Source organism: Cololabis saira, chromosome 14, assembly GCF_033807715.1.
Source record: "Cololabis saira isolate AMF1-May2022 chromosome 14, fColSai1.1, whole genome shotgun sequence".
NCBI lineage: Eukaryota > Metazoa > Chordata > Actinopteri > Beloniformes > Belonidae > Cololabis > Cololabis saira.
The window spans coordinates 36,844,711-36,870,394 of NC_084600.1; the positions used below are offsets into that span (position 1 = coordinate 36,844,711).

At 41.2% G+C, this 25,684-nt stretch overlaps 1 protein-coding gene across 1 annotated transcript in view; it reads right to left on the reverse strand.

The window, feature by feature from the left end:
* trim37 (tripartite motif containing 37) overlaps positions 1-25,684 on the reverse strand; it is a 33,247-nt gene that overhangs the window by 1,423 nt on the left and 6,140 nt on the right. Inside the window, exons 7-25 of the mRNA XM_061740574.1 lie at positions 25,336-25,458; positions 23,968-24,091; positions 23,066-23,133; positions 19,152-19,276; positions 18,889-18,939; positions 17,253-17,334; positions 17,056-17,132; positions 15,792-15,971; positions 15,549-15,663; positions 14,375-14,569; positions 13,976-14,109; positions 12,881-12,963; positions 7,963-8,187; positions 5,589-5,897; positions 4,657-4,806; positions 2,747-2,945; positions 2,569-2,660; positions 1,357-1,467; positions 483-525 (exon numbers count right to left, since the gene is read on the reverse strand). Of these exons, the coding sequence (XP_061596558.1) occupies positions 483-525; positions 1,357-1,467; positions 2,569-2,660; positions 2,747-2,945; positions 4,657-4,806; positions 5,589-5,897; positions 7,963-8,187; positions 12,881-12,963; positions 13,976-14,109; positions 14,375-14,569; positions 15,549-15,663; positions 15,792-15,971; positions 17,056-17,132; positions 17,253-17,334; positions 18,889-18,939; positions 19,152-19,276; positions 23,066-23,133; positions 23,968-24,091; positions 25,336-25,458 (2,486 nt within the window). The remainder of the gene's footprint in view (positions 1-482; positions 526-1,356; positions 1,468-2,568; positions 2,661-2,746; positions 2,946-4,656; positions 4,807-5,588; positions 5,898-7,962; positions 8,188-12,880; positions 12,964-13,975; positions 14,110-14,374; positions 14,570-15,548; positions 15,664-15,791; positions 15,972-17,055; positions 17,133-17,252; positions 17,335-18,888; positions 18,940-19,151; positions 19,277-23,065; positions 23,134-23,967; positions 24,092-25,335; positions 25,459-25,684) is intronic.

The window sequence follows — 25,684 nt, forward strand, 5'->3', positions numbered from 1 at the left end:
CAGGTTAGACTCCTACACACACAGAAGGGATTTGTACTGGAACCAAAATAAAGTGACCCTTGTGAAATGTAATAGTGCGAGTTATGATCGTCCACTGACCAGGAAGTAGCTCAGAACATCCCTAAACAACAACGACAACCACCAACCATCATAGAACTGACACATTTGTGGACGCGCACTAAAACGGCAGGTGGCTTTGCCGTCAAACAGTCTGACTGTGTTTAAACATTATTAGTACCATGCAATGACCGGAAGAGCTTCTAACTGGCTGTTTCAACATTAGCACCGCCTAATTTCAGTTATCAAACTATTCCGGATGCCAAAGATGCTTCTTTTTCTGGACAAACAGGCGAGCCGTGTTGTCCACATGCATGACAAGCAGTTTCTACTCTACAGATCTGCGGAAATAGCACGTGTGTTGTTGCCTCTGGCGTTGCTGCGTGGCCTTTAAGGACAAAGCTCGCGACCTCAAAGGGAATCACCTGTCAGCAGGGAGGCTCACGTCGTCAGACAGAAGCGGCTCCCCTGGAAAGAGGAAGAGGAGAAATAAGGAGATGGAGCAGAGTGGTAAGACTTATTTGCAGAGGTGTCAAGTAACAAAGTACAAATACTTTGTTACCTTACTTAAGTAGAAATTTTGGTTATCTATACTTCACTGGAGTAATTATTTTTCAGACGACTTTTTACTTTTACTCCTTACATTTTCACGCAATTATCTGTACTTTTTACTCCTTACATTTTAAAAACAGCCTCGTTACTCTATTTCATTTCGGCCTTTAAAAAATAAACTATCCAGTTAAATTGCTCCATCCGGATAGAGTGAATTTGGTTGTGGTTGTTTCAGATGTTCTTGTCCAGTTTTGTTCTTACATCCCTCAGATTCCTGCAACTAAACTTGGATGTACATTCCAATAAAGGTTAGGATAAATGATAACATGCCTCTGAAGTTTGACTTTTTGCACCATTACAATACTTATAGGCAACTAGTCATCATATCTTCTGCTCTCTGAAACACATGTTAATGCTCAATAGTACACATATATGGTTCTTTAATATATTTGCATTATACTAATATGCATTCATTTTCAATGGCTTTTGTTCTCCCTTACATTACTTTTACTTTTATACTTTAAGTAGTTTTGAAACCAGTACTTTTACTTGAGTAAAAAACTTCTACAGGAGTATTTTTGAACTCTAGTATCTATACTTCTACCTGAGTAATGAATGTGAATACTTTTGACACCTCTGCTTATTTGCTTGTGTGTGTGTGTGTGTGTGTGTGTGTGTGTGTGTGTGTGTGTGTGTGTGTGTGTGTGTGTGTGTGTGTGTGTTGCTGTGGACCACGTGTGCCGTTACCTGTGCAGGGAGGAGTGTGGTTGTCGTAACGAGAGTTGCTGCTCTGCAGGGCTTCGTCCTCCGTGTCGCTGTCGCTGCTGGTCGCTGCCACCAGAACGGACGCTGAAGGATCTTCAGACAAGATGGATGAGACCAAACGTCAAAGATAATTAGACCATGTTTTATTTAGACAAGTTAATGAAGTCAGAGGACCGAGTGGAAGCAATATACCGTATTTTCCACACTAAAAGGCGCACTTAAAATCCTTCATTTTGGAGAAAAAAAAAGTAACATCTGCCCTTAAATCAGGTGCGCTTTATGTATGAATTTTGTTGTTCTTACTGACCTCGAACCAGTTTAATGTGGAACACTGTGTTCAAAAATCTGTCAAAATGTTTTAGTTACTTTGGTAGCGACAAAGCCGATCAGCTTGACTGATTGTTGGACCGTTTAGCTGAGACATTAAAGTCGGTCCTTGGTTGGATACGGATTACAACTTTAGATAACCAACTATGTAGCACTGGCAAGCAACCGTCATCTAACATCTAGTCAGTGTTACCTTACTTTAATTAGGCGTCAAGCCAACGGTTTTTATCTTAAACCCAATTTTAAAATCTATACCATAATCTAATTATTATTAAATGTTGGAATATAACGTTGTTTCAACCTCACACTAACTTCAGGTGTCCGTTATCGCTGGTAACGATGAACCAATCAGAGAACAGGATGTAGTACGACGCTTACCTCCTCCATTTTCTATTGGTGGATTTGTGGAAGACGAATGATTTAGTTTATTTATCTGTCTTAGTTACCACTGAACGATATTCTTAGTTATTATGAATGAGTTGAGTAAAGATAAACTTAGCAGACTGTTTTTGTTTCTGTAATTGAACTCAATCACATTCTATCTACATACAAACATTAAGAAGACTTTTTCTACAATAGCTGAACTTTAAGTGCTGCAGTAAATTAATGACAAATGTATCTTTTTATGTTATAAAAATGAATAAATCAGAAGGTAAGTCAGGTCAGTAAGTTTATAACAGAGTGGCTGCTTTGAGTGCATTATTAACATTTTGTAAATATTTTACGTCTAAACCTGAAACTAAAAGGAATTACTACGTTTACAGAGGGTTTCAAGCCTGTTAGTAGATTGTTTTAAATGTTATAACACTTTTCAGCTCTCCGCATAATGCCGAGAGCTGATGGTGGCATTTACGAGCGTGAGCTGACCTTCGCTTGACTGTGGCTGTGAAGAAGTTCCCTCCAGCAAGGACTGATGGGAGTTTCCTGAGCTCTCAGACTCACACTCCAACATGGCTGCCCTGCAGCGGGAAGACATGAAAGAGTTATGAAACACGCTGATGTGGAGTAGCACAGTCGACTGCCGCATGATGAGTCGGAGTCGCACCCCAGGGCCCTGCTGCCACAGCTCTTGCTGGCAGTCACGTAGCTCGCTCCTGTCAAAGAAAAGATGTCGTCTCTGGATCCCGCGGCCCCGTACAGCTGCTGCTCCACCAAGTACTGCTGCATGGAGCTGGAGGACTGGTCCGACGACGAGCCGCCCAGAGACACGAGGGGACCCGCGATGCCGTCGGCCTGCAGCGCTCCTGGAACAGAGACAAGAGCAGAGTTATACGGTGGAAAAACACGGCTCTGGCTTTTGTTTGGGGATAAAAGAAGCAGCGGCCTGCGTGGGCGGAGGCATGTTGATTCAGATGAGATCATAAAACAGATCAACATATCAAGTGTGGCGGGACTAGAGCTGTACATCTATCAACCATTTAGTCATGGATCCATTCCTTAAATATGTGAACATGATGGGTTTTTTTCATGCTGTACTTAAGTCGAAAGAAAGGAATGAGCAAGAAAAAAAGACAGAAAGAAATGAGCAAGAAAGAAATGAGCAAGAAAGAAAGAAAGAAATGAGCAAGAAAGAAAGAAAGAAATGAGCAAGAAAGAAATGAGCAAGAAAGAAAGAAAGAAAGAAATGAGCAAGAAAGAAAGAAAGAAAGAAATGAGCAAGAAAGAAAGAAAGAAAGAAATGAGCAAGAAAGAAAGAAAGAAAGAAATGAGCAAGGAAGAAAGAAAGAAATGAGCAAGAAAGAAAGAAAGAAAGAAAATGAGCAAGAAAGAAAGAAAGAAAGAAAATGAGCAAGAAAGAAAGAAAGAAATGAGCAAGAAAGAAAGAAAGAAAGAAATGAGCAAGGAAGGAAGAAAGAAAGAAAGAAAGGAAGGAATGAGCAAGAAAGAAAGAAAGAAAGGAATGAGCAAGAAAGAAAGAAAGAAAGGAATGAGCAAGAAATAAAGAAAGGAATGAGCAAGAAAGAAAGAAAGAAAGGAATGAGCAAGAAAGAAAAAGAAAGAAAGAAAGAAAGGAATGAGCAAGAAAGAAAAAGAAAGAAAGAAAGAAAGAAAGAAAGGAATGAGCAAGAAAGGAATGAGCAAGAAAGAAAGAAAGAAAGAAATGAGCAAGAAAGAAAGAAAGAAAGAAAGAAAGGAATGAGCAAGAAAGAAAGAAAGAAAGGAATGAGCAAGAAAGAAAGGAATGAGCAAGAAAGAAAGAAAGGAATGAGCAAAAAAGAAAGGAATGAGCAAGAAAGAAAGAAAGAAAGGAATGAGCAAGAAAGAAAGAAAGAAAGAAAGAAGGAAGAGGCCAGTATCTTTGTTAAAGCACATGAATCAAACATCCAGGATGCGTTTAACAACCTGTCAAAAGAACTTTCCTCTGAGCTCTCCAAAAGTTGGATGAGAAATGTGAACTCTATCTTGAGGATGACAAGTTGTTTTTTTTGTTTGTTTTAAACGATTTGGTTTTATATGAGATTTATTGAGACTTCGGCAACACAATTTCCCTTCAGGGAACAATAAAGTATTACTTGTGGTGTTTAAACATTTACAACATTTCTAAACCAGCGCCAAGAGTTCTTTTTTCTGCAGTGAACCAAAGGAAATGACTTGAAGCACAAAGATCTGGAGAGACACGAAAAGAACTATCCACATTTCATTTCCATCCAGTATTAGATGGAAATAAAACGTGCTGTAAAGTCAGATTGAAATATCAATGTGTTCGGCATAAAACACTGCTGGAGAGAAGCGCGTGGAGCCAAAACAAGCTACTGTTCATCACAAGACAGACCAGTAGTTGTCTGTCCTCACGTTCTTTATTTTTGTAGCAGTTCTGTCAGATGTCCCATAAAAATCTACAAAATAACAGCTTTTTTAAATAAATATTTACAGCCTTTACCCGTCTGCTCTTCAGAACCATGAAAAGGTTATTGATACAGCTTTAGGGTGAGGGAAAAGTACATGACGACTGACCGTCTGCACCGCCCAGCCCGTCTTTAGGATGTAGGTTTTGCTCCGTAGCAGAGTCGCCTCCTCTCAGGTCTTTCTCCATCTCCTCGGGACTCCTCCTCTTCACCACCATGGAGCAGCTGCTGTCCAGCACTGGGGACAACGACTTCCTGGCTGCAGGAGGTCAAAGTAACACACACAAATGTCTTAAAATACATCGACTGCCGCCAGATGTGTCAAGGTTAAGGTCTTAAATGTGAGCTAAAGAGGATGCATGACCCAGGTGAAAAACTGAAAGTCTTTACAGGCAACCGTTTCATATTTTTACTGTGAATGTTCCAGTTTTATTTAGCTCATGCATAAATGAATTTGTACCAAAAAAGCTATTAATGAAAATGCCAACATGATCATTAAACTAAATTTAATTTGTGAATCTGAGACAACTCAAAGAAAGGAAATTCACATCTACTAACTTAACTAGTGACTTTGAAACAAAGAAAGATCATTAGAACATTACAAACCAGTCCATGTGTACAGGACTGTCTCAGAATATGAGAATATTGTGATAAAGTTCTTTATTTTCTGTAATGCAATTAAAAAAACAAAAATGTCATACATTCTGGATTCATTACAAATCAGCTGAAATATTGCAAGCCTTTTATTATTTTAATATTGCTGATCATGGTTTACAGTTTAAGATTAAGATTCCCAGAATATTCAAATTTTTTGAGATAGGATATTTGAGTTTTCTTAAGCTGTAAACCATGATCAGCAATATTAAAATAATAAAAGGCTTGCAATATTTCAGTTGATTTGAAATTAATCCAGAATGTATGACATTTTTGTTTTTGTAATTGCATTACAGAAAATCACAATATTCTAATTTTCTTTGACAGTCCTGTACATGACAATGGCATTTGGAGTTTTTTTTGCATATTTAATAACATATTCCTCACCAGGGCGGCAGGGTCTGGACCGCGCTGCCGCCGCCCTCGCCACCAGGTCCAGCTCACTGGACTTGCAACAGGCCGACATCTCTGAATCGCCACGATGAGACGATATCTCTTCCATGCCAAAAGCGCCAGACGGGCCGGGCCTGGGCTCTCCAGACCCACGAGCCTCCAGCACTTGACTCTTGACGTCAGACATCTTGCTGCGTACCTCCGCCATCTGAGCCTTCAGGCGGATCAGGACGCCCGAGTCTGGAGCTGAACGTCGCACCACCTGCGGCCGGCGCTCCCGTTCTTTCCTCGAGTGAGCGTGTGCTGATGAGAAAAGGAGAACAACAGACTCACAATAAAACATCCTCCCCTGTAATATTTGGTAGATATGTATGTCTTTTACCAAGTATTCCAAAAGGTGTTTTTAGATACGACTCTGTAAGTATCCCTGGTTGATGAACGCGCGTTTAACGTGCGCTGGTCAGTGGAAGGGGTGTTATTGCCTTCCTGGTGCCTGAAGCAGAGTTGATGGTAGTTGATGGAAGATGACTCAGTTATTAAGTGCTACTACGTAACATGACGGCCTGCTGTCGGCTTGGTCGGCCTCACTGGCTTCACCAACACCAGAAGAGTTGGATGGAAGCAGGAGATGGAGCGGGTGGCGGGTTCGTGCTGAATAACAACGGGATTTGCAAAGCGACCTCCCCAAATTGTGCTGAACAAATATAACTAGCAGTCTCCCGCTGCCACTCCTGCTGTCGTGTTTGTTGACTAAAAAGAACTTTTTTCTGAGGCTTTCTCGAGTTTATTGTTTCTTTCAAAGCCGTGGTCTGTCGTTCTAGGAGCCAGTTGCAGATAACGGTTCTGTAATATACAGATATACTGTAATATGCGTCCACGGCTCTGAGGATGAGAAGCTCACAGACATCCTCGTATTATCATCAACAAAACCTGTCCGCCACACCAAGCCACTTCTGTTGATATTAGTCCTGATCTGCAATTAAGTGTACTCTCAAAAGGCGAGTTATTGGCAGGTCCAGGTCAACATGCGTTCTGGGTCAGTTAATGTAAAAGAAGACAAGCGACACACTAGATTTGGGTGTTAAATGCAGGGCATCTACCAGTGTAAAAGGGTTTAAGCAACGAATGAAGTTTTGCAACTACACCTTCAGCACAAAACCACTGTAGCAAATAGAAAGTCTTAACTGTCAAACCACTGTAGCTAGCTATATATATATATATATTTTATGTATACATATAATATAATATATTAAAATTACTTAAATGCAATGCTGTCATTTTGAAACCTTTTGCCTTTTTCTATTATCCTCTATATTGCAGACATACTGTATTGTAGTTCAGCGAGAATAATAATACTATAAAAAAGTGCCTTTGCTGTTCACATAAAACTCAACTTATCATAAGCATATCAGAAATGACACCATCCACGACTCTCTATGTCAAACTATTCAAAAGTTATGGCAGAAAATAGGAACTATCAAATATCGACCAATCAGAAGAAGGAGCGGGGCTAATTTGCACCAATTATGGTCAAGGACTCAAAACCATGTCCGATGACACCACCCATGAGTCTTTATGTCAAACCATTGAAAAGTTATTGCAGAAAATAGGATGTATCACATATTGACCAATTAGAAGAAGGGGGGGTGCGCTTTTTTGCGTCTCGTCGCCACGGTAACGCTTTTGACTGAGAAAAGTAATGCCCATCGTCGCAGGATCGATAGGCACATTTTGATGTATATCACACCTGGGTGCACGTTACGGTTCGGGCCGCATTAACGGCCGAAGAAATGGCATAAATTGTGCCAAAATTACACGATTAATTCAAAATGGCCGACTTCCTGTTCGGTTTCGGCCATGGCGCCAAGAGACTTTTCTTTAAGTTGTGACATGATACAGGTGTGTAGCGATTTTCGTGCATGTACATCAAACCGTATTGTGGGGCTTGAGGCTCAAAGTTTTTTAGGGGGCGCTGTTGAGCCATTAGGCCACGGCCATTAATGCAAACCATGAAATATCTAATTTATCACCAGGCCTGGCTTGCGTGCAAAATTTGGTGACTTTTGGGGCACGTTTAGGGGGAAAAAAGGCCCTCATTTCGTCGGAAAAATAAAAACCAGGAAAATAATTCCTACAGATACAATAGGGCCTTCGTCAGTGCTCGGGCCCTAATAACGTGTTTAGTCTGACTGATACAACACTGTGGTAAAATAACATTAATTCATAAACATTTTAGTAACATCTGCAGAATATTCTATAAAATATATTGGACTCAAACACAAATTCTTCCTAGCCCTTTTAGTGGGAGTCTTGATTGTTGCTTTAGCTGACGTTTCTTGTTGAAAGTGAGCTGGATGTTTCCACAGACCTTGGCTGTGCAGTAGAGAGACCGGGGGCCGCGGCTGGAGCCCCCACAGAGATTCCACGCTGCTGCGCTCCTTCAGGTCCAGCAGCTGGATCAGAATCACCGGGTCGATCTCCAGCAAGCTGCTGCTGCCTGGCCCAACGGCACCGCCGCCAACGGCTCCGCTACAGCCGGTGCCGCGGCCAGCAGCACTGCGGTGAAGGGAACGCACACCGGAGCTGGATCCACCTGCAGAATAGCAACAACCACACTGTTGATGAGGTTCACGCAAAGCTATGCTAACTGTTATTTAGTAAACTAAAGATCTCTGGGATTTTTCTTAACCATTGTATCATTCATTTGTTAACTCCTAACCATCTCTTTCCAGTTATTAACCCATGTGCTGTCTTCGGGTCAAGGAAGGAGGAATGGAAGAAGGGAGGAAAGAAGGAAGGAAGAAAAGAAGGAAGGAAGAAAAGAAGGAAGGGAGAAAAGATGGAAGGAAGGGAAAAAAGGAGGGGAAAAAAGAAGGAAAGAAGGGAGGGAGGGAAAAAAGGAAGGAAGGAAAGAAGGAAGGAAACAAGGAAAGAAGGAAAGAAGGAAAAAAGAAGGAAGGGAGGAAGGAAAGAAGGGAGGGAGGAAAGAAGGAAGGAAGGAAGGAAGGAAAGGAGAAAACAAGGAAAGAATGTACGAGGGGAGAAAAGAAAGAAGGAAAGGAGTAAAGAAGGAAGGAAGGAAGGAAGGAAGGAAGGAAGGAAGGAAAGAAGGAAGGAAAGAAGGAAGGAAAGAAGGAAGGAAGAAAGGAAAAAAGAAGGAAGAAAGGAAGGAAGGAAGGAAAGAATGAAGGAAAGAAGGAAGAAAGGAAAAAAGAAGGAAGAAAGGGAGGAAAGAAGGAAGGAAGGAAAAAAAGAAGGAAGGAAGGAAAAAAGAAGGAAGGAAGGAAAAAAGAAGGAAGGAAGGAAAAAAGAAGGAAGGAAGGGAAAAAAGAATGAAGGAAGGAAAGGAGAAAACAAGGAAAGAATGTACGAGGGGAGAAAAGAAAGAAGGAAGGAAGGAAGGAAGGAAGGAAGGAAGGAAGGAAGGAAGGAAGGAAGGAAGGAAGGAAGGAACAAGAGAATTATGTCATTTTGACCCAAAGAAAGTACAAGGGTTAAACACACCGTTAAACCAGCCAGGTTCCAGCTATTGGGTTAGTTATTTCTCAGGAAAGATTTTCCACTCAGAATCCTGAATTTAAAATTAAGTTTAGTGCTGAAAACTCTGTTATTATATCATCAATGCAAAATGTAAATGTTACATTGTGCCATCTGAAAATGTGAAGCAATATTTTGCTCGGCTTCACCAGGATATTTCGCACATTTCCCCCCTACGCACAGGAGCGCACACAGACATCAAGTGTTTCTATATCAGAATGCTGCATGGGCCACAGCGCACCAGCAGTGACTCATACTCTTCATGCCTTTCAACACCAACACAGTGGAACACGCAGAGAGAGGTGCTTTGAGGTCCGCCGTCGTAGCAACATGCTCCGCTTGTACAGCTGTCAAACACAAAGAAAACCTCTGAACTCCCAGGTAGTAGCTGCTGCTTTTCCTTGGCTCAAGTGAAGGGAGAACATTACCTTTGGCTGAGGCACAATTTTTAAATATTTGACGGTTCTAGCTTCAGAAAATGTTAGGAGTTGTTGTGGAAACTAACACATTGACTGGGTTGTAAGCAGTTGCAGCAGGTTTCTTAAGATCACTAGGTGAAATCAAAAATAAAGATATTCTTCACCACATTTCCTTGCAATCCGTCTGGTCATAACAGTTCACATGCAGTTTATAAGATGGCACCGATTTGTCAGAATCACTAGTCAATATTACTCATAAAAAGGTACAAAGGTGTCTTTGTGTATTGATGGATCTGCTATTGAAAAGAGTGTTATCAGTTTAGATTTTTGGGTGTAATTATAGATGAAAACCTCACATGGAAATCTCAGGTAAATTATGTTAAAACTAGGGTATCAAAGAATATTTTTGTTTTCAACAAAGTGAAACATGTTTTAGATTATAAGACAATGCGAATTTTGTATTGCTCACTTATTTTGACTTATTTTAGTTATTATGTCGAAGTTTGGGGGAATACATACACAACAAATATCAAGCCTTTGTTTATTTTACAGAAGAGAGCAGTACGGATCAGACATAAAAAGGAGGCAAGAGAACACACCAGTGGACTCTTTATCAATGCAGGATTAATTAAACTTAAAGATATTGTTGAGTTACAGACTTTATTAGTTATGTTCAAGGCAAAAGGCAGAATATTGCCTGAAAATATATAAGTTTTTTTGTGTTTAGTTCAGAAAATAAGGACCATAGGAGGAAATTTGATTTAAACATCCATTTGCACAAACTACTTTAAAACAAATGTGTATTATAGTATGTGGTGTAAAATTATGGAAGTCCTTAATTGATTTAAAGGATTGTAAAAATATTCACCAGTTCAAGAAATTGTATAAAGACAACATAATCAGACAATATGAATTTAACGGGTAAAATATCTTTTGTTGTTTTTGGTGTTGTTGGTGAGTTATTGTGTATGTTTTCTTATTTTTTGTTTTGTTTTGTTCCATTATTTTTTTTTGGTATTATATAAGCAGTGACTGTTGAACAGACGGACAGACCATCTTCATATGTATTGTTTTATTTTTTTGAGAAAGGGCTTGTAATATAAGGATTTCTTCTTCTTGCCCCTTTTCGATCATGGAATGGAACATGTATTTGACCTACCATTTCCATGATACAGAATAAATAAATAAATAAATAAATAAATAAATAAATAAATAAATAAATAATCAATCATCTTGTTGGTAAAGCAGCTTCATTGCTGATGTTTTTGGGGGAAAGACCATGTGGAAGTTGATCAAAAAAAGTGGACAATAAGAGATTTGAGCTCTGCAGCAAGCTGACAAACCCTTTTAGCTGTTAGTAACATGAAACACATGTAACATGTTTGGTTTGATCATCAGTTAGTGGCCTGTCAATGCTTCCTAAGTGATCACTGCCACTGTTTGCTCACAGATTCCCAGAATGGCCAAACAATAATTGTGTTATCACAACTGCTTTTCCCTCCATCCATCTTCCTCCACCTATGCAGTGTCAGGTCGCGGGGGAAGTAGCCCAAGCCGGGAGGCTGAGACCTCCCTCTCTCCTGCTACTTAGTTCAGTTCATCCAGCGGTATCCCAAGGCGTCTCCAGGCAAGCTGAGAGACATGGCGCCTCCAGGACGTCATTCCCTGCAGTCTCCTCCCAGTGGGACCAGAAGACTTCTCTCGATGCAGAGAAGCAGTGACTACATTTACATGCAGTCAAAATTCGGGTTATTGCTAATATTCCGGTTACTGAAACATTCGTAATATTCCGTTTACATGCGTGAGCAAACAGGGTTATCCCTGTTTACATGGTAGTTAATCATTCAGGATATCTGGATCAAACCAGCAACGCGTGGAGAACATCATGACGCAATTATCGTCATTTCTGCTTCTTCTTCGTGTATACAAATTCAAAACAAATGCTGCTTCGCGCAACTTTTCGCTCACCTTCTTGTAAATCTCGCTATCCCGGTACTTTCTACCGTCTACAAATGCCAAAATGTTCATAACCTTCATTACATTTATAAAGTGACTCACTCCAAAAGTGTGGCGTGGTCTTGCGTTCCTCCGTGTTTAGAAGAACTTCCTGGACTCAAAAGACAGGGATTCCTTGTGAACAGAGCATGCTCAGAAAACAAATTCATGTTCCGTTTGATGGGGATATTCCGTTTGGCGTTTACATGACCGAATATTCGAGTTTTAAAAGGAGTGACCCAGGGGTCATATTCGGGTTTTTAAAAACCAGAATATGAGCAAACTCGGGTTATTCAAAGGGGTTATTGGTGTTTACATGGCCGTGCAAATTCGGGTTATTGCCAATATTCGGGTTTTAAAAGGGTTATTGATGCATGTAAACGCAGTCAGTGTCCCTACTCTGAGACCCTTCCAAATGACCGAGTGTCACCCAATTTCTGAGGCAGACCCCGGACACCATGAGGAAACTCATTTCCGCCGCTTTTATCTGCGATCTTGTTCTTTTGGTCACTACGTACATCTTTTGACCGCAGGTGAGGATGGGAACGTGGAACGACTGGAACATCGAGCCTTCTTCACCTTGACAGACCGAGTCGCTGCACCATCTCCCTCTACATTCTTCCTTCACTCCTGAACAAAACCCTGAAATCCTTAAATGCCTCCACTTGGGGCAGGATCTGATCCCCCACCTGGAGAGGACACTCCACCCTTTTTATAGCTTTTCTATGTTTCCTTTCAACATAAATTTACAAATAGTGGGGATTACAACATCAAAAACTGCAGCAGTTGATCAACACATCAATAAATGCTTCACTCTGCTAATAAAATAATTTTGTTATAAACATTGTAAGTAAAACTAAGTGTGAACAAAACATGTTCTAGTGCAAAAGATGACTGATGGTGGACGTTAGACGAGTACTGAAAACATCAAATGCAAAACAATGAGCAAACGGGCAAAAGGGAAGCTTTTATGTGTCATGTTTAAATATTTATAAAACAAAATGTGGATCTCTTGTTATAAATGACCACACTAAAAAAGACATCTATCACAGCATGTGCTCTAAAAAAAGGCCAACAGTGAAGACGCACACAGATCTATTATTGTACAGCGCTCGTCTGCAAAGGCAAACACATGCAGCGGCGACACGGTCGTAAATTCTGGGCAGCCTGCAAATGTTTTATGAGACGTGCTGATGCTCGAGGACATACGCAGATAAGGCACACACAAGAAAAAGGTTGCTCTGTTGAAATAGAAGAAAATGCATCTATACAGGAGAATTAAAACTGACATAAGAAGAATTAAGAAGAATAACCATGCTGGTGTTTGAGTCATACCTGTGGCTCCAACCAGGTCGTCAGGAAGTTCCCCTTCTTCTGTCTCCAAGTTCCCGATGAAATCCACATCATTCTCCCCTGACCTGTCCAAAGATCGCAGTAAGCTGTTAAAGTCGATCCTGAGAGGCAGAAGCTTTTAATGCTCTCATTATTACCGTAGTTTCGCAGTATAGAGAGTCAGAGTAAGGCGAGACTTTGATTTATGTTCTAGGCTCTTCAACGATATATTATAATGGAGAAGAAGTGAGAACTCTTAAGGCCCTGACACACCAAGCCGACTTTCGGCCGTCGGGCCGTTGATGAGCGTCGGTGCGCGTCTGTCGGCCTAGTTTTCCCGGTGTGTCCCGCACGTCGCCACAGGTCAGGCGCCCGTCGGGAGCTTTTCAGCCGATTCGACATGTCGGACATTTCTTATTTTTTAGTGAAAAAAATCAATATTTTGAGTTAGTTTCTGCATAAAACTGCGTTTTGATTACATTTCTAGCGAGAAATATATATTTTACTTTCATAATATTCACTCAGTGAATGTACATAATCACTCGTTAGTCTTTTTCAAACCTCGCCAGAATAAAAGCTGATTTATGGTTCCGCGTTACACCAACGCAGAGCCTACGGCGTAGGTTACGTGGCGACGCGCGCCGTACGCCGTAGGCTCTGCGTCGATTTAACGCGAAACCATAAATCAGCTCCGGAGCCGGAAGGCAGAAATCCCGAAATTTTCGGAACAAATTTCTTAACAGGCGTAGCTACAACTGTTAGATTTCATCTATTAAACCAACATTTATCTTCCTAAATGATTTATTTCAGCCAGCGGTAATTCTCCACAGAGCTGCAGGTTTCTCCCCGGGACGACGGCAGGTTGACCTGGCGATCTGAGCTGCTGCTGCGCCCCAGGACCGGCGGCTCTTCTCCAAAAACATTGCAGCAATTTGAAACGCAGACTGCGCAGAACGTACGTGCTAGTCGGCCGTTGGGTGTCGTCTTTGCGGTGTGTCTAGTGCTTCTTTTTTGAGCCCGACCCAGCCCGTCACAGGCGACACAGCAGTCGGCTGACAGCGGGCGACGTCGGGTTGGTGTGTCCTCGGCTTTACTCACATAGTCTCCTCGTCTATATCGTTTTCCTCTGTGTTGCTCGTAGCTGTGGAGCTTCCTGAGGTGCTGCTGCCGTCCAACGGGTTCACCTCCTCCTCCGTCAGGCAGTCCACCTCCAAGTCTCCGTCTGACAGCTCCTGACCAACACAAAAACACCACTATCAACAAGACTGGTTTTTATGCAGCAAAATACCAATTTTTAGAGCAGTAATGGTCTGCAAGAAGATACAGCTGTAGAAATGCCGTGCTAAGTAATGCTACCTCATTTTTTCGTCACCTTCACCTGGCCATGTAGACTGTGTCAAATAACTGAGAAGTAACAGAATGCTAGTGCAACGGCAGCTTCTCACGCTTAGTTCATAAGTTAGTAGTTTAGTCTGACGCAGTATTAACAGCCCTTACATTGGAGTCATCATGTTGTGTCATCTCTTCTTCTTCTCCTCCTTTCTTAGTGTTGCTCAAAGCATTCTGGATGTCGTTGCTGCTCTTCCCTGAGCGCAGATCTCTTTCAGAAGTTGTGGTGCCGGCAGCGAGCCTCAGGTCCGGGGGCGAGGAGCTGCGTGACGTCTGGCGACGAAACAACTCGATGGCCAGCCTCTGAAATCAGACATGTTCATAATCTGATACCTCAGAAATACATCATTTACCTAACATTTGACATCGTGAACTTATAGCAGTGCTGCTTAAGTACAACTGCATACAGGACTGTCTCAGAAAATTTGAATATTGTGATCAAGTTCTTTATTTTCTGTAATGCTATTTAAAAAACAAAAATGTCATACAGTCTGGATTCATCACAAATCAACTGAAATATTTCAAGCCTTTTATTATTTTAATATTGTTGATTATGGCTTACAGCTTAAGATTGAGATTCCCAGAATATTCACATTTTTTGAGATAGGATATTTGAGTTTCCTAAACTGTAAGCCAGGATCAGCAATATTAAAATAATAAAAGGCTTGCAATATTTCAGTTGATTTGTAATGAATCCAGAATGTATGACATTTTTGTTTTTGTAATTGCATTACAGAAAATCACAATATTTAAATTTTCTGAGACAGTCCTGTACATGTGCAGGGTTGCTTTCACAGGACCGTGCACAAATAACGATCACTTTGGCTGTTAAGCTAGTCCTTGTCAGCTACATTATTTATCCAACGTTGTGCTTCTTTTTTTAATATTAATTTACTGCAAAAATTGAAAAGACAAATGTAAATATTAAAAGGCAAATTCCAGAGGGGAAAGCTTCAGAAGGTGCTCAATATGGTAAGATAAGATAAGAAATAAGATAAGAAATCCTTTAATAGTCCCCCAGAGGGGAAATTTCCAATAATTTGGTCTCTTAAGATTTTTTTCCTTTTTGGATCGAAATAAAAACTTGCTGAACAATATCATATTTATAACTTAAAAAATAAAGGCCTGGTGCCCTAAACAATCAAAGTAAATAAAAACCTTGGCCATGAAGGAAACACTATAAACCTGGAAACACCTGGAAAAAAATAGGTGAGTTTGCGTGAAAAAATCCTAGGATTCAAACTAAATAGTGCACAATCAGACCCACACACACCGACGGTACCTCTTTGAGATTGTTGATCTGCTGAATGTAGCCGCTTTGGGCCGACTCCAGCTGGCTGATGTACCAGTATTGATCTCTGCACTTCTGGAAGAATGTGGGTGATCGAACCTGGTAGCTGTGAACACACACAAAGAAAAACTCATTACAATGTTACACTTTGATACTAGAGAAAAAGAAACAGCAATGAAGGCCTGCGTTCCAGAGGGGTCTGATAACGGTATGTGTGTGTGTTTTTTAACCCACCGGAGGACCAAGGTGTCGGTCTGCATGTTCAAGTAGCCCTCGCTGGCCAACAGGTCCAGTCTAAAGAAGCGGTTGTAGCCCCAGCACTCCCCGACCTCAAAGTCAGACGCAAATTCCCGAATGATGTTCTTGGTCGGGTCGCTGGAGGCCTGGTGGACCATTTCAACACGGTACTCGTACCTGGAAAGATCAAAGACCTTCTTACATACTGGAAATTCACAGGAAGATATATCAATTTTATTTAGATCAAAGACAGTCACTTATTAATTTAACATGATGAAGATTCTTTTTTTTTTATATCTTTATAACTTGCAAGATGTATTTGTATTGCAAATCTTAACTAATTTGTGGTAACAATGCAGACACTCGTACAGGGTAGGGCTGGGTGATATGGACAAAAAGTCATATCTCGATATTTTCTAGCTGAATGGCGATACTCGATATATATCGACATTTTTTCTGTGCCATAATTGGAGTTTCCCCCAAAGCATTATAGCATAGCATCTCTGTTAGCTTCATTTTTTCTGAGGCAAACCCTTAAAAAAAACAGTCAGTTTTAATACAAAGCCTCGTGCCAAATGTCACACAGGTTCCTTTATTAACAGAAGTGTGCACAATATCAAAATGTATAAAACAAATAAAATAAAAATAAACTGCCTGCATATATAGAGTAAAAATGCTTCTTGAATAAAATAAAACAAAGATCCCTTTCCTGCATAACAATTAAATTAAAATACACTGTGCAATTAATACAATGTAGACAGTAACAGGCAGACTTTTCCACTGAGGTTGACAGTTGTTTAAATAACAAAACATTTGTGCACAATAAGCTATATCAAAATCATAAAAAAAAAAAAAAAAATCTTTTTTTTTTTTTTTTTTTTTAAATAATCGATATAAACGATATTGTCTCGTACCATATCGCGTTTGAAAATATATATCAATATATATTAAAATCTCGATATATCGCCCAGCCCTAGTACAGGGCTGCACATGCTCAGGGATGGATGCCTTAAAATTACAGAATCATCTGGAGTTTCTCAGTGACGTAACCATGAACTCTGCAAACCCAAGTTTAAACACAGAAAATAAACAGCAATGTAGCACTTCTATTTTGTTTGAGTATAACTGTTCAAAGCTTGCCAACACATGAATATAACCCATTTTCCTTCCTCTGGGTGTAGTACCTACAAACTGCTAACAAAAGCTTTTGTAGAAACTAGTTTGCAGGAAAGAAGGTGATTTTTAAAGAAATGATTCATACTTGGATGTCTCTGGAAGCCCAGCAGACAGTTCCAGGAACACAGAGAGATAGTTTCCCCGGACGACGCCATTACCGTCCTGAGGAAACACATCACAGGAGTTACTTTACTGCTTTCGCAAAGATTCAGTGAATTTCTGCGTTGCAGCTATGACAGTAATATTAAACCGTGGCAGCGAGGACAACCATTTCAAACTTACTGGGTAAACTTTGAGTCTCCAGCAGAGGCCAGATATCTGAAGTGGAGGACTGTAGACTGGGTCAGCTCGCTGCCTCAGGGTGCTACCAATACACACACAAAAATAAAATGCATATCCACTCAACTGTGATTCAGTATGACGTTTTATCGCAAGTTTCCAACTTGCTATTGTAGTTAAGTAACAGCAAAGGTTCTGTACCACTGGTGGTGGTTTATCAGCATGTCATCAGGTGGATTCCATCTGATGGTGGAATCAGATGTATTGGAGCAGAAAAATCTATCTAAAACATGACGAGTAGGGATGGGGATCGATTCAAATGTCAAGAATCGATTCGATTCCGATTCTTAAGATTCAGAATTGATTATCAAGATTTGAGTCGATTCCGATATTGATTTGGGTTAGTGTTATTAAAACTGTTTTTTGAGCTGTTGCATGAATTATATGACTGTAGTTATGCAAAATATTACTACTAGTATTATATTGAGATTCAACAGCAAGTATTGGCAGCTGATGATGCTGTAAGGACCAATCAGCTCCCAGAATGCTGATAGAACTGCTTTCAGGAACATCTTGGGCCAGAATTACCAAACAGATCCAGGGCAGCAAACAGACGGATGAAATCGGTTTTCATTTTTCCCACATTCCGTTTTTATTTGTTCCATTTTCGGTCTATTTTGGTTTTTAATTTTTGAGCATTTGGTTTTTACCATTTTTTGCAAATGTAACCCCAAGACAGTATATAAAGTAATGAAATATAGACAATTTATGCAATCATAACTGAACACTTTAATGTTTTCATACCTTTAACATATTTAAAGGCAAAAACATGGCACCAGTTATTCTCGTGTCCAACAAAACAAAATAACCAAAAGTTATAATGTAATGATGAAAAAAAAATAACAAATAAATAAATGAAAGAAAAAAAAGAAAGAAAAAAAAAAAAAAATCGATCTTTAGACATAGGAATCGATTTTTAGGAATTAATATGAGAATCGATTTTGAATTGGGAAATCGATTTTTTCAACACAGGCCTAATGACGAGTGGAGGAAATTGAGGATGTGGATTGGGGAACATGGGACCAGAGAGTCCAAACTGTCTGCATGACACCCACGTCTCAGCTGTGGCTCAAACCCCTCTGCAGTAACGTACCATCAAGCATATCTGCCATGGAGCCTATTTTTATACATGTGATAAGTGTCAGAGAAGCAGCTGTCAGCAAAATATACAGTTAAAATACTTGTCGGCTCATATAGACTTTTTTTTTTCCTTCCTTAATTTCAATACAGATCTAACCGCTAGACATGCATGTCTTTGCTTTTCAAATCATATCAACCAACCTTTACCTAAATCATCATTGTATACAAACATTCTGCAGGAAGTAGCTATGTTGCAGCAATACAGCTTTGCACATTAAACAGTACTGGACATGCCATGCTCCCAATGTGATGCAGAACGTGAAGTACAAAGGACATTTACAGCCATTTACTCCAGCAATAACCTGATTCCTGCTCCTCCCAACCAGCCAAGTTGGATTATAACCAGGACTCAACATTTTTGGGGCAAGTTTTATTGTAATAAGCAGCATAGGTCTTGTCATCTGATCTATGGATAAGTGCAGCCTAGAAAAGGATTTACCTGAAGTTGACCAGAACAAATGTGCTGGAGTCGTACGCCGGAACCAACTCGCTGGAAGCCCACAAAGAAGGGAGGGATGCACATCAAAACAAAATAAGTGATCACATTAGTGCCAAGGTACTCTCCAGGGATAGGAGAATTGTCAATAAAAAAAAAAACTAGTAAAAACATTACAGAAACATTTACTAATAATACAACTATTTGTTGAAAACTTTTCTAGCCGTGGTATTTTCCTGCATTCTTCCTGGACCCTGCACATTTACCTGGTGAAGTCTGGGGGGACCGGCGTGGTGACGAAGGACTGCATGGGTTTCCGGTGGACCTGCTGGAACATGAGCAGGATCTCTGGGCTCTTTGAGATGAGTTCGCTCTTGCTGCAGGAGTGGAGCTGCCCGAGATAAAACACGAAAGCCTTCATGTCATCACTGTTCACACCTGGCTAAGCAGCCAGCGTGGTACGCTGCTTTTGTTTCACATAAAGTTTTGTTGCTTTTTAAACATCTGTCAAAGAACTCCCGAAACCTCATCTGATAGAGGGAATTTCAGCGTATTCTATAAATATACTTTATACTGTCAACAATCAATGTGTCTGTTGCACTTTCGGCCTAAAAGTGGGAATCCTGTTCTTTTCAAACCATTAATGCCGTCCCTTAGCACAGATAACCTCATCCACGTGATTCATCACACCCCCTTTAAGAGACAACGGTGATCAATACTGAATAATGGACGTGTGATAAACAAGGTGTTAAACAAGTTTGACACACATTGCACATCAGTTCTAGGGATGTAAACTTGCGAGGTGTCTGATTTTCTTAAAATCACAGCCGGCATTATACTGTAAAACGAATCTATAGTTACATTTTATTTAGATTGTTGTTACTAATCTCCCTAATATGCAGTAAAATGATCTGGAACAACTGGTCAACATTTTAATTGCTGAAATTTTGAATCTCATAGGAGAGTATTCACCTTGTAATTCTAAGCCATAAAACACCAAAACAAACTTTGACCTATAAGATTTGTGATTGCCATTGAGAACTATGCAGCAAGACAGATATTGTGAGTTGTTTAGTAGGGGTGTAACGATACACTAATCTCACGATAGGGTACGATACACGATATTGAGGTCACGATAACTATACGATATTATAGCAGTATTTTTTTAACAACCTTGAATGAGGAACATATGACTGGAAAAATGGTCTTTTATTTGAAAGACACAAAATACAAAACAATGCTGTGCGTTTGCCCTATTGTTACAGTTTGTAATGCTTTATAACTGTTTAAGTTTTAAAGAGAAAGCCAGGCCAACCATTTTCCACAAACTGAACTAAAAGTAAATGTCAGGTTTGCATTATGCATCTTCAGTTTCATACAAGTTAAAATATTTTGCCACAAACTGAGTAGTTTCTCTCATGTATGATTTGACTTTTTTCTTTTCCAGAAATTTAACAACTAACATTAAATAAATAAATAAAAGTAAATAAATAAATACAATTTAACATCATAGAAAAGATTGATTCATGCTCACTTTATAGGAGATGTATTTTTGTTAAGGTTATTTTGGTAATTCAGGGTTAATTATTTTATAAATATATTCTTTATATTCTGATGTAAATCAGGGATTATAATTACACTACTCAGTTTATCTGTAGTGATTAGTCTGTTCTAGATTGGGCGGAGTGATACGCCACAGTACGGCACTAGGTGCTGTGTTGATGTTCTAAAATCCTACACTGTTGAGGGACATTAAAGTACACTGGAACTCAGCAGAAGTTTCCCCGTGTTTATCCTACTCACGACCCCAAAAAGGTTTAATTTAATAAGGTAAGGCTTAACTCTACAGCAGACTTACATAAGTAAAAGTTCTGAGCTCAAAACCCTGCAAGAGTCCCGTGATCGGGACCACAAAACGGTACTAGTTTCTTCTGAGCGTAGTAAGATTTTGGTCCGCGGGTCGAGGCGCGGTCGGCACAAATACGCTGCGCGTTACTAGTCAACACAATAGATTAATATTACTTTTTTTTTTTTTTTTTTTTTTTTACCTTGTCTGCACACATATTATTGATTGATACCATAACGGTAGAAACCAAAAGTGTATATATGTGCATTATTACTATATGTAATATACATATATATACGCACACATATGCGTAGACATACATAAATATACACATACAAACCCAGTGTTTTTTTTTTTTTTTTTTTTTTTTTTGGGGGGGGTGGGTGGGGGGGTGACGACATCCACTGCCAATCCAGGAAGCAGGAACACACGGAGACACACGTCAAGCACTGGAAATCTGCAACAAAAAAACCACAAACAAAGCACGAAACCGGCACGGAGCCATCCAAAACACGAACAGCAATCGACCTAAATCTTGAGATCTGATCGCAGTCTGAGCTAAGCTATCGCTACCGCTACCTAAACCCAAAAACTAGAGAGCCAGCATGCAGGTGAACAAGCCAGTGTGTATGTCTATGTGTGTGTGTGTGTATGTATATGATCATGCATGTGTGTGTGTGTGTGTGTGTGTGTGTGTGTGTGTGTGTGTGTGTGTATGCATGTGACTAAATGACTATATGTGTGTGTGTATGTGTGTGTGTGTGTGTGTGTGTGTGTGTGTGTGTGTGTGTGTGTGTGTGTGTGTGTGTGTGTGTGTGTGTAATAAACCAAACAAAGCTCCACCTGAAGTGTATCTATAGTGGGGGAGGGGGGGGAGCAACCCCGCCACCCGCGAGACCAGAGGCCGACAAGGAAGAGCCCAGAACCCAGGCCACCGGCAACCCCACAGAGGGGAGAAGTAGGAGGGAGGCAACCCACCGCCTGCGAGGCCCCCCCCCCACCCGGCGGCGGCCGAGGGGGCCCGCGGGCGGGGCCCCCACGGCGCGGAAAGAAGCAGCCAGGGATCCCGCGGCGGCTGACCGCGACCCAGGCAATCCCCGGCCACCCGGTCCGGGCCGGACACGCGGCCAGGAGGCCCTCACCCTTCAGGCCAACGACCCCCACCCGGCAGGGGGCCAGCCTGCCCGGAGAGACAGAGCCGCCCCGGCCGCCGACGCGGGCAGGCGCACCCGTCCCCCACGAAAGTGGCCCTCCAAGACCAGAGGGGCGCCCCGCCGTAGAGGCAGCGGGGGGGACCGGAGACGGGCCCGGAGAGAGGGAACCCCCCAACAAGGCGACACCCGCGCAGGCCCGACAACGGAGGGCCCCAGACCCAGGCATCCCATTCATTCATCCATTCACCTATTCGATACCTATACTAATAATAATATAATATACTATACATAATAATAATAATAATAATACTAATAATAATACTAATAATAATAACCATCTTTGTATAAAATAATATTGATAAATTATTAAGTTTTTGATGTCCTGCCAATGGAGGCTCAAATCCTCCATGGCAGGACCCTTCCATACCGCATTCCCACCGACACAGACATACAATCACGCACCGTTTCCCCCTCCCCGGGGGGATCCAGCACCGCCAGAAGGCACCCCAGGCTGCACGGCGGGCCCCGCCAGGCCCGGGTAACCCGACCCACCCGTCCCAGGCCCAGGCCGGTGAGGGAACGCGGGTGATGTGGGACCCCCTCCCGCCCCTTGTGTTGAGTGCATGTGATTAATGCCATAAAAACAGGGAGGAGGGAGGGCCAAGTATCGATTGACACAGACCCCCCCCCCTCCCGAACTACGTGTCCTTGTCAAATGTATTTATTAAGTGTTGAATGTGCAGTGTCTATTTTGCTGTTAAAACCGTGAGGCGGGGAGTGCCAGGCCCCGCGGGACAGTGCCCCCCACGACCCGGACCCCCCGCCTTTCGCCTATGTGCGTATGAATCGTGTAGGGGGGGCAAGAGGGGGAGCGGAGGCCGAAGCCAGGAAGCAGGACCAGCAAAGCCGGCCCTGATAAGACACCCGCGTCCCCCCACCGGCCGTCCAGTAGACGGGGGCCGGTAGATTAATATTACTAACCCAATATCGCGATACAGTTTGTCACCTCCATGACACGTATCGTGACGTTTTTGTATCGCAAAATTTCGTGGCACGATATATTGTTACACCCCTATTGTTTAGTGTTGTTGTTGAGCTGGCGTTGGTGCTTTATTACAGAACTAACAACGTGCAGCAGAGCTGCGTGAATGGAGGCTGTGATCGGCTGTGAAGCACCAACCTGATGCTCCACCTCCTGCAGCAGGGACTCCAGCAGCTCCGTCTCCTGGGTCAAGGACGTCTTCTGGCCTGGTGGGGAGAGGCACATTTCTATTTTCTGTGCACTTGTGCCCATTGTGAGCTCTGAGGGAAGCTGGTGAGTGTGCATGAGTGGGAGTGCAGGTTGTGCTCGTGGGTGCTGAGAGCAGGCATTCACTCACTCCAGATAAATATTTCAGATGCGTATTGCTCTCGACTGTAGAGAGTGACTCTCACTGCTTTTAGCTTACAGTCTCATTGTTGTTTGTTTTTTCTATACAGGAAAGGTCTCGGCTGTCGCATTTTGGTGCCGATTGGAGCTTCTTGCAGTAACTTGAACCTTTTCCAAGCTTGTAAGACAAAACACCTCTGCTGAAATGACAATCATTCTGTTGTTCACACATACAGCAATGTTTTTTTCTTCAAGTTATTCTCCAACTCTTATTAATCCCCTAAAACATTCACATGTATTCCTCTCAACCAAGTTTGTAATATCAGGATAAAGTCTGCTCAAAGGTTTTCCTGCTTTATCCAGCTGACTGAATTTCCTTTTAACAGATGTGACATGTCAAACTTAACCAGCGGTGGTCGCTGGTGCCCAGAGTGACATAAAAGTGAACCAAGACATTGAAGTAATGTGAAAAACTGCCATCACATCTCCATGATATGGTGCATGCCTGAAGAGGACAAGGGACTCATTTGAAGGGATTTTATCTGTTGATCAGATAAAACTTTACCCATTTTAAGGTATGTAAATTTTACTATCCTGAAGATGTCACAACCGTCGCCAACATACAAATACAGCCCATGCTGCAGCCAGGTGTGTGTCATACACTCAGATTCAGCTCATCTGCACTGCAACGGTGACACGTGCGAGAGTCGTACCCATGAGAGTGATGAGCTTGTTCTTGAGCTGGTTGTCCAAACGAGCGATCATCATTTCCACAGCATTCCGGATCTCTCTGACTCGTTCGTCCTTCGCTCCCCTGACGGCTTCAACGTTCTTCTCCTGAAACAGCAGACAAACACAAATACATTAGTGCCATCTAGAGGCAATGTGCTATGAAACACACACAATTAATAATAACAACAATAATAATATCAATACGTTTTATTTATAGGCGCCTTTCTACCACTATAGGACACCGTACAAAATAAAGAAAAACAATAAAATCAAATACCATGCCATAAACAAAACCACAGTATACAAGATACAAACGAGTTAAAATTAGACAATGCAACTTTAGTCAGGGAGAGAAAGCCGTCTCAAAACAGATGGGTGGTGAGGGCGGATTTAAAGAGTGGAAGTGATCTGATATTTCTGAGCTCAGATGGTGATGAGCTCCAGAACCAGAGCGGAGCAGAGCGGCTGAGAGCTCTGCACCCCATGGTGCTGAGACGGGCGGTGGAGACAGTCAAGGGGATAGAAGAAGACAGGAAGGTACGGGAGGCAGTAGTAACATGAAGCAGGTCAGACGGATGTGGGGGATTATGGGTGGACTTGAATTCTAACAAACTGAATATCAAAACCAGCAACATCCTGCCTCAAACCAGGGAAATCAGTCTAAATATTGTTTAAAAGTGTTCTTGGATTAAATGTGCGTGTAAAATAGGAACACCACTTTGTAAACATATAATTAAATCAAGCTCAAATGTGCTGCTTACAATTAAATTAAAAAATGTAATCAAAATTTTTTTTTTAAAAAAGGAAGTTCTGGGAAGTTATTTGATTGAGGAGGAGTTATGATAAGGAAATATTGTGTTTGTTAGCTGGTTAGGTGCAAAGGCACAACCAATGAGAAAATTGGTAGCGTAATAGGTAAATTAGCAGCTATTTATTATTAATATTTATGTTTAATTTATAATAGAGGTAACAAAGGGGCAGGGTTAAATAAGTTTTACTTCTACCTGCTCCTTTTCGGACACTGTTTTTTTTCCCTGTTTGTATTACGTTTTTGTTGTTGCTTTTTTTTTTGTATGTTTTGAATTTGTTTTAAAATGTTATATTTTTTTCCTTATGTGTTCGAGATAAACAATTCAATCAATCAATCAATCAAACAAATCAGTTACTGTAAAACTAATTGTTGAATCTAACCAAAACATGTTTTTAAGAATATATAAAGTAACAAGCCCTCTTTTCTGGTAGTTCAGAGAGACCCAGAAATAAAAAGGTTTAAGTCCTTTTCAATAAATGTCAACTAGAAGCTTATCAAACTTCTCATTTCATACTCAAAAGAAAGGAGGAGTTCTCACCACTTCCTGCACCAGACTGATAAGCTCCATGAGGCGGCGGCGCAGCTTGGACACCTCCTCCTTCACCTTGGTCACATGCTGCTCGTAAATCTCCACCAAAGGCTTGAAGGTGTGGCCACCATGCTGCAAAAAAACAACATCATTTGCTCTTAGGTTCATCCTAAGTTTGTCCTCCAAAATTAAGATGTGTTATTTCTTTCAGTTCATATTAGTATGAATCTAAGGTTTAGGCGTTTCTGCAAGTCAGGCCAACGATGTTGGACATTAGGAAGTTGCGATGACCAGGTTGCAGTGGCAGTAAAATTGTTATTTTGATTTTAGTTAACTCTTTAATCTAAAAATGAACCCT